The sequence below is a fragment of the Chenopodium album genome, chromosome 17 (genome assembly GCF_948465745.1).
Source record: "Chenopodium album chromosome 17, dcCheAlbu1.1, whole genome shotgun sequence".
Lineage (NCBI taxonomy): Eukaryota > Viridiplantae > Streptophyta > Magnoliopsida > Caryophyllales > Amaranthaceae > Chenopodium > Chenopodium album.
The window spans coordinates 11,143,599-11,161,022 of NC_137850.1; the positions used below are offsets into that span (position 1 = coordinate 11,143,599).

Genomic DNA, 17,424 nt, shown 5'->3' on the forward strand with positions numbered 1-17,424 from the left:
GCTTCAACACTCGAGCTTTGAAACATCAACAACCTTTAACCCTAAAAAGGCAAAATCATAGCCTCACTCTTTAAAATCGGGTCGTCAATTTCATGATCTGGATCGCGACCACAAGCGACATGAGTCTTGTTTGTACCGAGTTCCGATACGAACGAACCAGGTTGCAATTCGGGCCTCCGTACTGCAAACCTTGTAACACTAGGTATGACACAATCAAGTTTAATCATGAAACCTCCCCTTCCCCTTCCCCTCCAAAAACCATCTAGAGGTGGTATGCTGCCAATCAAGGACGGATCCAAAAATATTTTATCGACCAAGCCAATATTAATAGAATACAAAACTCAACTAACACTAGCAACACAAATCATATCTATTAAAACTTTAATAAAATTATAATTATAATTATAACTATAAAATATATGGTTACTTGTCTTAAAAATAAATGTCAAATACAAAATATCTTTATCATTTATTTAAATTGAATTCTCCTTGGTTTCATAGAATTAAAGTCTTCTATGATTGATCCAATTGTAAACTTCTCAGCAATTTCTTTTTCTATATACACAATCAAGTAATCTGAGAGGAATTTGTCTTCCATCTTGTTTCGCAAACTAGTCTTCACAATTTTCATTGCTGAAAATGCTCTCTCGATTGTTGATGTACTTACCGAAAGAGTCAAAACAAGTCGAATCAATCTATCGACTAGAGGATGTATATTCGACTTCCCACTCTCTGCTAAACATTGACATAAATCCCTTATGTTACTTAAATTCTTCAAATGTGCATGATTAGAAACATCACGGTAAAATAGTTGAAGTTGGTACTGCAAATGAAATTTATCATGCTCTGAAAAGTCTTCGGGGTAAAACTTCTCTGCAAGCTCACAAATGTTTTCCACATTAAAGTGTTTATATCCATCATTAGGATTCAAAGATGTACTTAAAATAGGTAACTTTGTTGCTTTGTCATTTAATTGGTTGTTTAGTTCTTACAACTGTTGATCCATAGTAGTTGTAAACACATTAATCCTATAATGATGTTCCAATGTAATGATATCATTGTTACGTCGAGAGCGAATTATATCAGAATAGAAAGCAGCCATATTAGGGATAGAAATGTCACGATTAGTGCAGAATTCTTGTACTTTTCATAACAAATTATCCCAACCATTGTCTTGAAAATTTTGAATTGAGTCTTTTCTGCTAGCAACTAAATCCATGGCATTTAAAATGTCTTGTGATTTAAATTGCAAAGCATGACAAAGTACATCTGTGAAACCCATAAGTTCCTACATCATATGTATGATCAATATAAAATCAAAGGCTAACAACCTTTTTAGAGCATACTTAGCATCCCCACGTTGAGAATATGAGGCTCGACAGTCAATGACAATTTTTTCTAGAACCGTCCGAGTGGCATTAAACATCCTTAGTAAACAAATGTGAACTCCACCTTGTATCCCCTAGGCGTTGCATGGTGCCTATTTGATTCAACCCTTTTCCGATTTCAATAGCCTTAATTTCAATTAAATGTTCCAATTCAGATATTTGTCTATCTTGTATATCATCATGACACATAGAAGAGGAACGAACAATATTCACAATAAAAACTAAGTCTTTATAAAAAAATCATGAAACTCAGATACTTCTCTTAGCTTGCAGCAGCAATAAGAGGCAGTTGTAATTGATGCGCTAAACAATGCACATGACATGATATGCATAAGGACAATCATTCATAAACAAAACTTGTAAGTCATTCCATTCCCCATGCATATTCCTAGATCCAACATATCCTTGTCCTCTAATATTTTGATAACCAATTCATGATTAGATAAAACCCTACAAATTTCTTCTTTAAGAATTTTGGAGGTTGTAACTTTGACATGTACTAACTCCAAAAAACGTTCTCAACTCGTAGAATTCCATTCCTATCAACAAATGTTATAACAATAGTCATTTTTTCCCTTTTAGATATGTCACGAGATTCATCAACAATAATGCAAAAAATTTGAATCACCAATCTCTTCACGAATTTCTTTTTATACATTTTGAGCAAAGATTTGCAAAATTTGTTTGTGAATGGTTAGAGCTGTGTAAATGGCATTCTGTGGGGCATTACCTAGCACAACCTTTTGTACCTCTTCATTGTATAAAGCAATAAGTTTTAGCATCTTTAAAAAGTTTCCCTGATTTCTTGAATCTACTCCCTCATCACGTCCTCTAAAAGCACATTTTTGAAAGGTAAGCCATCGTACAACTTTTATTGAAGCAATAAGCCTTAAACGATTATCAGCAATCTGTTTTGGAGTAAGTTTTTCAAAAAGTGTGTCAACATGACCCTTTGGGTTTTTATGATTCTCCCACATTACTACAAAATATCCATGAGCTAAATTAGTGTATTTTCTCATATGAGTCGTAAATGCACAATCTTTACCACCAACTCTCTTCCAGGTTTTTAAGCCATTTACCGTAAAAGCATGTGAACCACCCTTTCCAAATGGTTTCTTTTCAAAGAGGAAGCATGGGAAACAATAAGCAGCATCAGTATTTGGTGAATACTTCAACCAATTAAAAGTCTTAAACCATTTTGATTAAAATCTTCTTGGATGATCTGATGGGCCAGACATTTAAAATTTATAAGGTCCGTAGTTTACGAAAGTTGCTATAATATCTTTTTTCTCCTCCGAAGTGTTATAACTACTAATTGGCTTACGCAAAGCCGGGTCATGTACTAATATAGTACCACATGTATTGATTGTAAGGTTATCTGATTGTTCATCTGTAGTTTAATTAGATGACTCTGGAACCACATTATATAGTTCAATAGCACTGGTTGGACCATCAGGGTGCATGTTATCAACATTTATTTCAAGGGTAGATTTTTCTTTTGTAAAATGTGAGTCAATTGTTTTCATCTTCATCAGTCAACCTAATAATAATATCGGGAAAAAAAAAAAAGTAATTACCACTAACTACACTCAATAAATATATATATATATATATATATATATATATATATATATATATATATATATATATATATATATATATATATAATTTTACAAATTTAATGTTAATTGCTAAGGTATTCATATTGGATTAGTAATAAACTAGTAATCTAGTAAAAGTCTAAAAGAACATAACAATTTCAACATATGAAATACAATTATACAAAATTAAATTATATTATGCAATTTAGATGACTTAAAAAACGAACATACCTTATAAAATAAAGTAATGAATGATGAATTGAGCTTTTTCACTATTGATGTATAGAATATCATGGAGCAGCACAAATTTTGAGAAAAATTTAATTTTTTTTTTTCTTTTTATTTTGATTGATTTGGCAATGTGATGATAACCTGACAAAGTTGCAGTTATAGGTGATTTAGACTTTGTAGGTATTAGAATAAAATAGTGGAGCTACGGAAGGCGGGAACACAGATATTGAAGCCCAATTAATTTATTATCCGGGTTTTGCTATTTGGGCTAACTGTGTAATTTTTTTAATCATGGGGGGGCCACGGCCCAAGAAGGCCCCCCTAAGTCCGTCTTTGCTGCCAATATCATTACTAAAAGATACGAAGAAAAGACTAAACCTAAGGGGGCGTTTGGTTCAAACAATGGTATGAGTTTGGAATGAGGAATGAAACCTGGGTGGTATGGGGTTGGAACTTGATACTTGATTTCATGTGTTTGGTTTTTATCTAGGAATGATGGTTTTCCTTTTAATTTTAAACCTAAAGGTATGGGTATGAGCCATACCCACCTCCTCCCTTGGGTTTCAAAAACCCATACCTTGGGGGTTTGAGGTATGGGTTTGAAAAATGAAATTTCAAGAAACAAACACAAGGTATGGGTTTTGGTCATTCCAAACCCATACCTTATACCTAATATGCTTGAACCAAACACCCCCTAAATGATTAAGTGAAACAGAGCAAGAGTAGAATCCTACAACAAGATAGATTTAAGATAATATTTACTACCTTTTAATCTTTAAAGACATGTAGCGTGCATTTTTGAACCACTTGTTCACCTGTCCATAGAAAAGAAAAGGCATCAGTGTCTTATTATGATCATACAGAGTGGTTATAGCACATTTAGAAAAAAAAAAAAAAAAAAAAAAAAAAAAGGATCTATGATCAAAACTTTGAGGCAAACTGGTATCAAAATACTAATTAAATCTAAGGCAACTTGTATAATGGTAAGACCTCATCTCAAGGGCCTTATATATTATGTATTCTTTTTCAGAAGTCTAGTTCTAGTGTAAAAAAAGTTCAACTTAGAATATCATATTAAAACAAACTACAAATCTACTTACAACCTGTTCAGTAACTCTTTAGGGAGTACATTGAAGAACAAGGTTAGAGAGGTGCATTGCTCTCACCAAGGACTGAGGATTAGGGTGCGATAAACCTAACTGAGTACAACATATTGTACAAGAAGAATGCAGATAAGCTACTAAACAGAAAGAAAAGAATTTTTTCAAGGTAGCCAGCACTAAACAAATCTGTAGCATCCTCAAAATAAATTCATTCAACAAAGAAAGAAGGGAGACTCTATGTGGAGTGGTTGATCCAATATTAGTTTTGACCAAACTAGTATCTGAAACTAAGTTTTATAGAAGTTGGACAAAAATTTGTAAACATGAAAAAATTTACAAGTTGTAGCTGATAACAGTTTTCGGGTCATAAAATGCAAAAACGAGCATGGGCTATATAATTGACCAGGAGAAGTGCGAGTAATGTTGAAATTTTTTTCACAAGTTTCGATATTCTTACTGATAGCTTCTCCGACCTAGAGAGACAGCAATGGCAATGGCTTTCTTCAAGCATCGATTGTAATATATGTATACCGCACAACTGTTCAATGAACAAAATAAACCCAATTTTTTTAAAGAGGAAACATACAAGGTGTATAGGAGAATGAAAACTGGTAGAATTTGGATTTTAGCTTGAACTTTAATGGACTGTGGCTACATTCCCTTCATCGAAAATTGACAATCCCAAAAGCAAAACAAAACAAAACGAAACTTAGATGACCAAATTCGAACCTAGAAAAGAGAAAATCAAGTGTGAACAGCGGTCCAATCCAATCTAAAATTGATTGAAAAAAAGTTAAAAATTGGGCATTTGGGGTTGATTAAACATTATATAAAATGATTGAAATCTATCAAGAATGTGTCTTTTTTGACCCAATGTTAAAACTATAAAAATTAAACGAAAAACCAGGGGAAAAAATTAAAAACATATAAAGCAAACGATCCTGGCTAGTAGCTTAAACAACAAGGCCCTTCGTAATTTCTCTACAGTTTACCATGATTACAAAATGAGACAAAAGCTAACTAACAAAGTCAACATTCAAAATTAATGGCGGCTAAATCCCCTTGACATTTGTAAACTCCACCTGAGGTTGTTGATTTCCCATTGTATCCATTTTGCCAGAGGCTTCACCACCCTAAGCAGACCCTTTTGTATCGCCCTATCAAAATTCACAAAGATACCTTCTTTTCCTCCTCTCTTAAATCACTATTTGATCCTAATCAAGTAATCAAAAGCAAACTGAAAAGAAATGAATTAACTCCATTTTTATATATAAATTGTATGTCCTATTAGTACACCTCATCCACTCTAATCTCCTTTGAACATCCAAAGTATCCACGTATAAAGAAGATCTATATGTGAATGCAAGAATAGTAAAAAATAAATAAAAATAATTAAAAATAAATAAAAAAAAAATTAAAATGTCATGCTCTAACTTAAAAAGAGAACAGGATAAATAAAATTCTACTTTATTAAATTTAAGCCTATAGTCAGCATGTTTATTAAGTGGAATTTAGCCAAATTTAATTGTCAAATATCATGCTATTGCGTAATTTTCTATTCACATCCATTGATAATCTCAATAAAAAAAAAAACAATGAAAAAACTAATGTACCTTGATCTCTACACAGTCACAACACCCTTGCTCCAAAAAACCTATGCAGATTGAGACACTATATGAAATTTGTACTTAATCAAACAACCAATAGAGGAATAAAATAAGAATATAACAAAATCATAGCTTATGCAAAAAGATTTAAGCTTGGTTTAATACTTTTTATTGTTTCCATCTCTATTTGATAATAAACCTAAACAGAATCATTTAGCAAAATACTTTATAAACTGGAAAAAGATAACATTGTTTGCCCTCTCCACCTGCTAGTGGCTACTACCCTAGCAACTATCAAGACATGATGTCCTCTCATACCACCCAAAAATTGAAGAAATCAAAATAAAATAAAAAAATGATTAAAAAAAAAAAACAAAGATAAAAAAAAATATAGAAATTTGATTAAAAAAACCCGAAAACTAAGCCCAGAAAATTTGAAGTGAAGACAAAAAAAGTATAAATTGAACAATACCGAACTTGAAGAAAAATTGAAGAACTAATAAAACCAGAAAAACTGAAAAAAAATATAACAAAAATTGAAGGGAAAAAAAAAACCAGAAAGTTTGAAGAAATCAAACCTAAAGTTCGAACCTAGAAAATTAAAAAGAACTACAAGAAAGCCCGTGCGATGCACGGTTTTCCATATATTAATCTCAAGAAAAGATATTTTCGTATTTAATTTTTTTTTTTTTCCTATTTAATAATTTCAGACAAAAAAAAAACATAATAATTTAATTAAAGTGTTATTGCCTATTACAAAAGTATTATTTTTTTTAATGTAATTTATAATGCGACTTTATTTATTGTTGTTATGTATTTTATTTGTGGTTGTTAGTTATATGACAATTGAATTTAAAAATATAAATAAATTGTAAATATGATATCTTTCAAAAAAAAATTTGTAAATATGATAATTTATCGGTTATATAAGGATAAAATCTTTAATGTGAAAAGATTTTTTTTATTTTTTACATATTTAAATCCTAAATCGTTATTCGTTGATTTTTTAAAAATAGAAATATTAAAAAATAATAAAAACATGTATACTATTTATCTTCTATTTCTTCATCTAATAAAACTGGATAAATAAAACATGTTAGCAAAAATAAAATTTATATAAAATTAATCTTTATAGTCTTATAAAATAAATTAATAAAATTTTTGTAAAATTGATCTAAAAATTGTAATTGTACAAAATCAAATATACGCATTGGAATTTTTTAATCGTCCCCAATCGCCGCTTCTTATTTGTAACGATTGAAAAGTAACTAATGGAGTAAACTTTTCATTTTAGACGAAACTGTACAAAGTTGGCTTTAATTGAGGCATGAACGTTAATTTGTTGTAGGATGTGTCAATTCATAGTGGTAGGCATCAAAATTTTTAATTTAATTATTATTAAGGAATAATTTTTATTTCTTATCATAAACACTATCAAGATTATCTTAGATATATAAATCCTATATCTAAAGATAATTGTTTTCTTAAAAGATAATTTTTAGTTTTTTAAATAAATTAAATTCTTATAAATCACTATTCGTTATTCTTAACAACGTGGCAAAATTCTTAAATTTTATTCGTCACTTTTGTTTAGGTGGCAAGTGAATTTTTTAATTCTAAAATAAAATAGAAATCTAATTTTTAATTGGTCAAAAATATACCTTTGCTTATGTAGCGCGTCGAATGCTCTCCAAAAATGCCTACTTTATTTATATATATTAGATTTCCAAAAAATGTGGGGATCGAAGGGCCTATTTGCTATGGCTGAAAATAGCTGAACTGAACTAAATTGAGCTAAAATGAATTGTTTATGAAAGAAGAAAATTAGCCTAAAATGTGGGGATCTAAGGGCCCGTTTGCTTTGGCTGAAAACAGCCGAACTGAATTGAATTGAACTGAGCTGAAATGAATTGTTTATGAGAGAATGAAATTAGCCTAAAATGTAGGGATTTAAGGGCCCGTTAGCTCTAGCTGAAATCATCTGAATTGAATTAAACCGAACCGAACTGAATTGAACCGAACTGAAAATGAACTGAAATGAAATTAATTGAATTGAATAGAAAATAAGCTGGGGAGAACAGGCCCTGAGAAATACTATTAGAGAAATACTATTAAAAAATAGAAAGTTTTAAAATTTACAATAGAAAACATAAAATGTAAAAATTTTATTAAGAGAAAAAGAAAAGGAAAGAAAAGGAGATTAAGCCTAAAAACGAAAAAGAAAAAAAAAGGTTTAGGGAGAATTCAAACAAACAATCAAACTTCCATCAAAATAGAAAGAAAAAAAAAACAAACAAATGCTCAAACAAAATTCAAACTACCTTCAAAAACAAACCCTACGTTGTTCTAATTAATTACAGTAATTGATTTTAAAACAAACCCTACGGTTTCCTCTATTTCGCTTTCCTCTTCACAAAAACCGCCTTCCTCTTCAGCGATTAATAGAATTTATTTGTTGAAATCAAATTACTTATATTTTGCTTTCCTCTATTTCGCTTTTCTCTTCAACGATTTCAATAGTTATTTCTTGAATTTAAAGGTACTTTCTCATTTTTTTTTTATCATCTTTTTTGCTTTCTCTTTTTTGTATGTTTCTTTTGTTAATTTCGGTCACAACAAGTTATTGAGTGCTGAAAATTTCAAGTAAATGTTGAAGTAATTTCAGTCACAACAAGTTAATTGTTTGTGTATGAATAAAGTTGTTGTTCTGCAAGTTTTGGTGGTGATCATAGTTAAGTTTATAATTGGTGGTGATCATAGTTGAGTTTATAATTGGTGAAATTAGGGCGGACCCGTGCTAAAGCACAGAATATATTAATCGTATGCATTATTAATTTTTTTATTACTATGATATTATTAATTTATTTTTGTAACTATAATAGTGGAAGTTATTGAATTTGCTTAGTGGAAGTTATAAAATAGGAAGTTATGATGGATTTTTTTTTTTTTTTTAAAGTAAAGTTAACAGAATTTGAGGATTGATAGTTTGGAGTGATGTGGTTTAAAGTTGGGAAAATGACTCTTAAATTATAATATAGATTCATGATACCTAATTTAAATTGAAGAATTCAAAACCCAAAATACCCATATTAACGAATTCAAAATACACAAATCGAAAAATCTAAATTAAAGAAGTATCTAAACTGGAGAATTCGAACAAAAATACCCAATTAAACAGTTATGACTGAACTTAGCACAGAGATACACACCTCAATCTGCAATAGATACCAATAATTCAAAGACAACCCAAGCCAAAATACATAAATAAACAATAAAGTAGATATACAATGGTGAAAACCCTAGAAACAAGGGGAAAAAAAAAAAAGGAGTGAAGAAGAAGAGAAGAAATTACCTTTGGCGATCTGGGTGGGAGGAGTAACAGTGAAGGGATTATGAGAGGTGGGGGAAGCCATTGATAATCGAAAATGGAGTAAACAAAGAGGAGAGAGATAATTGAGAGTGAGTGAAGAATAAAAGGGAAAGTGAAAACTGAGCAATTCGGACACATAAAACCAGTGGTGGGCATGGGCCGTGCCGGGCCTACCGTGGGCCGTGCCTAGGCGGGCCATGAACAGTGTCGTGCCGGGCCGTGCCGGCCCACGGTGGAGGCGGGCCGTGCCGTGCCGTGCCGCCTTCAAGCTTCCCCTGTCCACGGCACGGCACGGCCCACCGTGCCGGTCGTGCCGTGCCGGGCCGCCCGTCGTGCCGGCCACCGTGCCGGCCCACGGCTTACCCTTTTTTCTTTTTCTTTTTTAAAAAAAACAATTAAAAAAAACTTTAAAAAAACTTGAATTTTTTTTATGAAAGAAAAAATTGAATTGAATAATTATACAATTTAATATTTGAATTTAATAATTATTAAATTTTTTATGGAGTTAAGTTATATTAAATATTGTTTAAATTATATTAATATTTATTGTTCATTCATAATTTACTATATATCATATTATTCATATAACTATATAAGTATTAGACAAAAATTAAATAACAATATAACATATTCCACGGGTCGTGCTGGCGGGCCGTGCCTCGGGCCGTGCCGGCGGGCCATTTCACGGGCTCGTGCCGGGCCGTGCCAGTTTTTTTTTTTGAACGCAGCCCGCACGAGGCACGAGCCGTGCCCGGGCCGCCCGCGTGCTGACCCGGCCCATGCCCAGCTCTACATAAAACCACAAAAGTAGCATCTTTTCTAAGATGAAGCACAAAAGGCCATGTACCAGGTGTATTTGTTGAAGGGAAAAATAGTCTCATCACAGTAGATAAGCAAAGATAAGACAAAACTCAGGGGTGAAATAGGCACAACACTGTAGATAAGCAAAGCAGAGATTAGAGGCAATTCTTATTTGGTTCTTGGTGCTTTTATAGGATAGGGATTTCTAGTATCATGTTTAGGATATTTTTATGATTTCTAGTATATATCATGTTTAGGATAATGATTTGATTTTGATTACTACTGACATGCTAGGATTTGTTATTAATCCGCTTAGTATCATGTTTAGGATCTTACTAACGATGTTTTGATGTTGTTCTTATGATGATAATTGTTGTATTGATAATATGTTGCTTGATTATTCATAATTTATTGTTATTGCTTGATCCCGACCCTTCTTTCAGATTTAAAGGAAATTTGTACTTGAAATCACGCCTAATAAGATAATTAATAATTTGATTTAGGCTAATATGATTTTTATTCAAGTGATCTCCAATAATAGATTTGATTGTGCATTAATAATCAACCAACGTAGATTAAACATGTTTAGGATTAATTTGATGTATGTATGTTATCGAAAAGCGCACATGAATATCATAAGAATTAAGTAGAGGCCTATTTAGGGCGAGTTCAATCTCTTTTAGGTTGGATTCGTATCATTATCCCCGAACATCCAGTCACGGTTTCGGAGCACTATGGAGTTAGCGATCTCAGTGATCGTGAATGATTGGGGTGTAACTTTCACACCCGTGAACAGTTTACAAGTTCTTAAAACTTATTGACGACTCTTTAGTCACTAGTTTCTTTTCCTTGGAACGTCGCCATGCCTAAAAGCATGAACCACAGTAGGGCTCAAAAAGTTGAAAAATTCCATACATACAATAGTAATATTATATTAGCTGTATTTGGTGGGATTATAAACTTAATTTTGATGCCCATATGCTCGTTAATGGCAGTAATCTAATGGTACCAACTAATATGGTTCGTAAATTATAAAAACTTTAAAGCTCCTATAGAGTTTTATAGAACAAATAGCACTATTTGGCATAACATGTTATTATTCTCGGCGTATTTTAAACACCGAATGTTTCTCTTAAAATATACTTCCTCTATTTTTTTTTAGTTGACACCTTTCTATTATCACGCTTGCCAATACATGTTTTTAACGATTAATATCTCTAATTATTAACATTGTAAAATTATAAAAAGTGGATATTAATAAAAAAAAATATATTTAAACGATTCAAACAAGATCCCACATGAATATATTTTTTCGTATCTATAAACCACAAAAGCGGGTCAAAGCGTGTTGTGTGAATAGTGTAAAAGTCAAACGGTGACAACTAAAAAAAATGGAGGAAGTATTAACTTATAAAAGATATATTTATATGACAATTTTGCAATAACTACAAATACAATGTGAATCTTGTGTAATAATCTTTAGATCATCTCCATTGGTGAGGCTCAACTTTGAGTATTGAAATACAAAATGTGTTTTTTTTTTTACCTTCAATGGTGATACCCAACCCACTTCTCAAATTAGCAACTCATGTGAAGTCTAATTTTCCAATGATGAGACTCTCTAAAGTATACTACTATCACTTTTAATTTATTACCCACCAAATCCATATTGTAAGTTTTTTTTTTAAAAAAAAATTAAAATAAAACTCAAATAAATTACAAAATATATTATAATATTGATAAAGGCCCATACTTTTAGTCATATGGGACTCAAAGTTGAGTATATAACTTAGCAACTTTCTTTTGGAGTTGCTAAGTTTAGATACCAACTTATTGATATCCTTTGCAAAAAATACTCTCTTTTATCTCCTAAGAAAACTTCCTCGAGTCTCACCATTAAAGATGGTCTTATAGTCAGTACAATGTTTAAATCATAATTTATTTATTTTTTGTTTAATTTTAAAGATGATAAATTTGTTATTAGGAAATTCTCAATGGTAACCCCCAACTTGTATAACACTGGGCTAACCCTTTTTTTATTATACAAAATAATCTTAATTGAGAATTTATTCCCACAAATAATCTTATCTTTTATCTAATTAAAGAGTCAGTTAACCACAGCCCTCCAAAAGCCCAATTCTAAAATCTTAGCATTTTATTTTATTTTATTTTTTGGCTATAATCTCTAATTAAATAACTTCTACCACTTATCCTTTAAAAAAAAAAAAATAATAACAAAAAAAAAACCTTCCCCATTTCATATTGTTTTTTTTAAAAAAAAAAATAAACTTACGACGTATCTAATCATGCGTTAGCAAGGATACATTCTACTTTTAATAAATGATTAGTCAAAATTAACTATGGTTAGGGGTTTTTTTTTTTAAATACTAAATTAAAACATAAAAAGAAATAAAAACACCATCACCGCCAACTAACCCAACCAACAACCTCCACAACTTCCACCCTCACCTTTACTCAGCCACCACCAGACCCGACCCTAATCCAAACCCCGATCACCGCGCATAAAACCCTTCGACCTTGACCACTGCGCATCTAGAACCCTCCGACCTCGACCACCGCGCGCCCAAAACCACTTGACCTCGATTACCGCGTGCCTAGATACCTACGACCCTAACCACCGTGACTCCACCCTCCATCTCTTTCTCCTCTACCCTCTCCTCTACCTTGATTCGAACCCTAAACCCAGAGCTCTCCTTCTCAAAACTTTCCTTCTCCGACCACCCCACCTCAGCGAAAACCCTAACATGGGTCGTAAGTCAAAGGAGAGAGAGGGAAGGTTATGGGTTTGGTGGGGTTATCGGGTTGGGGTGAGGGATTGGTGGCGGCAACTGGGTGATGGTGAGGTGGTGGCAGCGGCTTGGATAGGGTGATGGTGAGGGTGGCTGGTGAAGGTGGCTGGGTAGTTTTTTTTTTTTAATTAGTTTTGTTTTTTTTAAAAAAAAAATCTAACCATGGTTTAATTTTTTAACCAAATAAGACTCATTAAAGTAGTCATAACTAGGATAAATTTCTTATTAGGGTCATTTTGTATAATATAAAAAAAGGAGGGTTACCATTTCAGTGTTATACAAGTTGGGGTTACCATTGAGAATTTGATGTAAAATGGAACTTAATAGTTTGGTAAATCAAAACTTTCCAACTCATATCACAATTTGTAAAATATTCTAAATATGATGAGTGACATTTACCACTCTTGGGCTAGGTTTTATGTTTAGTTTTTCTTATTTTCATAAGCTTTAAGTTCAATAATACTCTTGTGGCACGCTTGTTTGTTTGATGAAGAATATGCATGTTTACACTCATTTCTTAATGGTTTTTGATGCATTCTTTCATCATTTCCTCTCTTGTTAGTTTTGTTGCCTTTTGTAGGTTTCATGGCATTCCCCAACTTACAGAGGTTTTCCTTGGCCAAGCTTGGAAGTATAGGAGAAAAAATAAAGCTCAAGGGAGGAGGAGAAGAATAGAAGAAGGGGCCTTAAGCAAGAGGTTTGCCTCAACTGTCAGGATGTTCGCTTGAACCAAGAGGTTCGACTGAACCCTTTAGAAGTTCGGTCAAATTTTCCCATAGGTTGCTTTGAAGATTTTTCATTTTTTGAGGTTCGACCAAACACCCAAGAGGTTTGCCCAAACCTAGGACAGGGAGGTTCGCCCGAACCTACCCACAGTTAGAGCGAACCATTTCCCGATTCCAACCTCTTTTTGTACAGGCTATATAAGCCTTTAGTTAAGGCGTTTTTAATACAATTTAGACTAGCTTAATTCTAGGGTTCTTAGCTTAATTTAAGAGAGAGAAACACTTAGTTTGATGCTTTTAGATGATTTGTAATCAACTTTCATTTCTTAAATATTTATGAAGCTCCATTCGTAAATTCTATCTCTTCTCTCCATCTTTATTTGATTTACGTCTTTATTTTTGCTTATTAATCATGTTAGTCCTTGTTGATGGAATGATTGACTTGATTTAAGTATGATTAGCGAGTGATTTCTTAACTAAGGGATGTTAATGGTATAGTTTGATCTTGATCATGTTTTAGGTTTAGGATTTGGGTTCACTTGTGATTAAATTCTTTGCTTCATGTTCTACCATTTACTCATAAGAGACCTATTATTTGTAATTTGTGGGGTGAGGGAAGCTAGTTTTACGATAGCTAGTGGACCTAGTATATCTCATTTAATCGACTGGTGTTTGTTGTGACCTCTAGATATATGGGTTTGATGCGATAGCATGAATGCTATGATTTTTTATTTTTTTATTTTTTTTTACAACAGCAACTAAAAGAACACTACAAGGAAAAGCTTATATTAAATTATTTCTACATAAACCCGCAATGTTATGAGCCGGTGTTAATTGGGTCCTGTGCACTTTCCAAAGCATGCATATGTCTAGCTTCGCACCTTCATTCAATAATTCCCCAATAGTCCAAAGTAGTCTTACTTCCCGCTGTTTGGGGCGCTGAAGTTGATTAAGTAAAGCTAAAGAATCCGTATAAACTGTAAAACGATGAAAGCCTTTCATTCTTGCCCATTGTACTACCTTTAAGCAAGCAAGTAGTTGAGCATGGAGTGCTAACAGAGTCTTACCAAAATCACCTCTCCTATCTGTAAAGTGTATAGCATCCAAAGAGTAAGCCCATCTAAAACTTGCATTTCCAGACTCTTTTTTCCAAGAGCCATCCACCATAATAATTACCTCTACACCCCTATCTAAAGGAGCACTAGGGAGGTCTGTGCTTTTACTAAGGTTGAACCTTGAAAAACCTGGTGGTGCATCTTCATGACAACCCCCCTCGCACAGTGTGCTGACACCTCTTTCCTCTGGTTTTAGGAAAATTGCAAGATTACTCATTGTAGAGTCATAGTGCCAGAAGTAGTCTGCCAAATAACCTCCTTCATTCCCAAACACTCATCTATTCCTAGTTAACCATAATCTCCACAACACTCCCAAGAAGATTTGTAGTCTTCCACTTTGTTTCCCATCCTCGCTATCAAAAAGTAGAATATATTGCTGAATCCATTGTCGCAAAGGAGTAGATTCATTAATTTTCGAGCTAATATGCAAAGGGCAATTTTTCCATACATATCTATTAAACGAGCAAAAACTAAAAAGGTGTTGCACATTCTCTTCCATCATCCCGCAGGAATCACACACTCCTTCTAGTTCCACCCTTCGTTTTAAGAGGTTGGATTTAACAGCCAAACCATTCATAACCAGTTTCCATAAGAACAAACACCTTTTGGGGGGAATATTCAACCTCCAAATTAATTAAAGAAAGAGTAGTATTGGGTCTTCACCTTTTCCAAAGAAAAGTCACACATAGAATAGCATATCCTGTCTTAACCGTATGATTCCCAGACGGATGATTGTTCCAATATAACACATTCTTCTCATCAGTTGATGACAATTCCATTTCCATGATTTTTTTAGATGTGCTCCAACCAAAGTGATCCCTTACTATTGCAGCATTCCATTGTCTTGGATTAATCAAGATGAGATCTTTAACTCTTCCAAACCCCACACCACTCAGGAAAGTGGTAGGCTCGAACTCGGGAACGATATCTTAACCCATTTCATGTTAGCAATTTTAACACTCTCCCCATTGCCTATCTTCCAAGCATACCCCTTAACTAGCTTATCACCCACACTTTGTAGACCTCTTCTCCCCCAAGAAACACTACCACTAAAACCAGACATTGGTCCTCTAATGCAAATTGAGCAAGTATGGGTTGGCTCTAAAGCGCGAGCCACTAATAACTGAGGATTACAATGCATTTTAATAACCTGTTTAAACAATAAGGCATAGTTTAAGCAGGACATCGACCTAATACCAAGACCCCCCCCCATCCCCTTTAATTTGGGAGATCTAAGGTATCTCTCTTCACCCAATGCAAGCCTTTGTCCCCATTGTTCGCCCAGAAGAAACGGGCGATCAGAGAATCAATCATATTAGTAATAGAACAGGCAACTTGAAACACTTCATAACATGAGAAGATACTAATCAACACTGTGTTGATCAAAATCAATTTTGCCGATTGAGATAAATTTATAGCACTCCAAGAAGCAATCCTCCTTGACACTTTGTCAACCAAAAACTGGAAGGAACCTTTCTTCCCTGCAGAGAAATCAATTAGTGCTCCTAAGTGCCTCTCCAAAAGAGTTACCTGTTCAATTTTAAGGATATTTTTATAATCCTCAATATCATCTTCTGAAGCGAGCTTGCTAAACTTAACAAAGGACTTGTTCAGGTTCAAACGTTGTCCCGAGATATCCCCAAACCTATTCAAAATATTAACCACATTTGAACATGACTCCTTCGTAGCCTGAAAAAAATATCATAGTATCATCAGCAAAAAATAGGTGAGAGATCGGAGGTGATCTCCTTGTCACACGTAACCCTTTGATTTGTTTGACATTTCTCCGCCATAGTGAGCATGCGAGACAAAATGTCCATACAAAATAGAAATAAATGTAGGGAAAGAGGATCACTCTGACGCAAACCACAAGTAGGTTTAAAGACCTCAGAAATCTGAACATTGATTAGTGTCTTATAAGAAACTGTAGACATACACTGTGAGATCCACTGATTCCATCTCGAAGGAAAGCCATACACCTGCAGAATCCTTTAGAAGGAACCCTAGTTCACCCGATCATAAGCTTTGGACATATCCAACTTGATTACTGCTTTGGTGGAGACTCCATTACTAGTAGCCTTAGAATCAATAATCATGCTACTTTAGTTTGCTCCCGAACCCATTTCCAATATCCTATGCATGCCTAAGTGAAAGACTACCCTTGAACCATTTCCCTTAGTGTTTTACTTGATATATAGATTTTACCCCCAATTTCTAGTCTTTAGCATTTATTAATGTTAGTTTTCAAAAATATTTATCCCGGATAAGCTTAGTAGTTGGTAACAATTTGTGATGTTTAGACGTTCCATGTGGTTCGATCCCTCTACTTACTACTTCTATTAAGTTTGTTGAGTGTTATAAATATTGTTTGATTTTTGGGTGCTCTATATATATAACGACGTGCATCAAAATACAATGTGAATCTTGTGTAAAAATCTTTATATATTAAGTGACAATTTTTTTTTCTTAAAAAAAAGACAATAGAAAAATTCGGAGAGAAAAAACAACATCAGGAAATGACATGTGTCATTCCCGGTGTTTGTTTTAGTATTAAGTTATAGATAGATAGATAGATAGCTTGATTATTAATTGATTGATATTAAGTTATTAATGATTGATTGATAATTAAGATACTTTTGGCCAAATTTACTCATTGACAAATATACCAGTTAA

General features: G+C 33.1%; 1 protein-coding gene and 1 long non-coding RNA gene across 6 annotated transcripts; both read right to left on the bottom strand.

The window, feature by feature from the left end:
* Positions 1–427: 427 nt before the first annotated feature.
* LOC145587593 (uncharacterized) lies at positions 428–9,437 on the bottom strand. Of its 5 annotated transcripts, none has more exons than XR_014101317.1 (5): positions 9,283–9,437; positions 5,937–5,977; positions 4,781–4,861; positions 3,986–4,035; positions 428–732 (listed from the first exon to the last, which is right to left on the bottom strand). It is a non-coding gene; the product is annotated as an uncharacterized LOC145587593 (long non-coding RNA). The 5 variants fall into 5 exon arrangements; XR_014101315.1 differs by having other exon boundaries at positions 428–735; XR_014101318.1 differs by lacking the exon at positions 428–732 and adding an exon at positions 743–1,514.
* A 6,206-nt stretch (positions 9,438–15,643) lies between these two features.
* On the bottom strand, positions 15,644–16,847 carry LOC145588652 (uncharacterized). Its single transcript, XM_081645267.1, has 4 exons — positions 16,764–16,847; positions 16,515–16,646; positions 16,003–16,440; positions 15,644–15,901 (listed from the first exon to the last, which is right to left on the bottom strand). The coding sequence occupies exons 1-4, from the start codon at positions 16,845–16,847 to the stop codon at positions 15,644–15,646; spliced, it is 912 nt and encodes a 303-aa protein (XP_081501393.1).
* Positions 16,848–17,424: the final 577 nt, after the last annotated feature.

Coding starts and splice junctions, on each gene's coding strand:
- LOC145588652 (XM_081645267.1), bottom strand. CDS start 16,847: ATGATTATTGATTCTAAGGCTACTAGTAATGGAGTCTCCACCAAAGCA. Junction 16,647..16,763: donor TGTCCAAAGCTTATGATCGG/GTGAACTAGGGT, acceptor ATCAATGTTCAG/ATTTCTGAGGTCTTTAAACC. Junction 16,441..16,514: donor AATGTCAAACAAATCAAAGG/GTTACGTGTGAC, acceptor TATTTTTTTCAG/GCTACGAAGGAGTCATGTTC.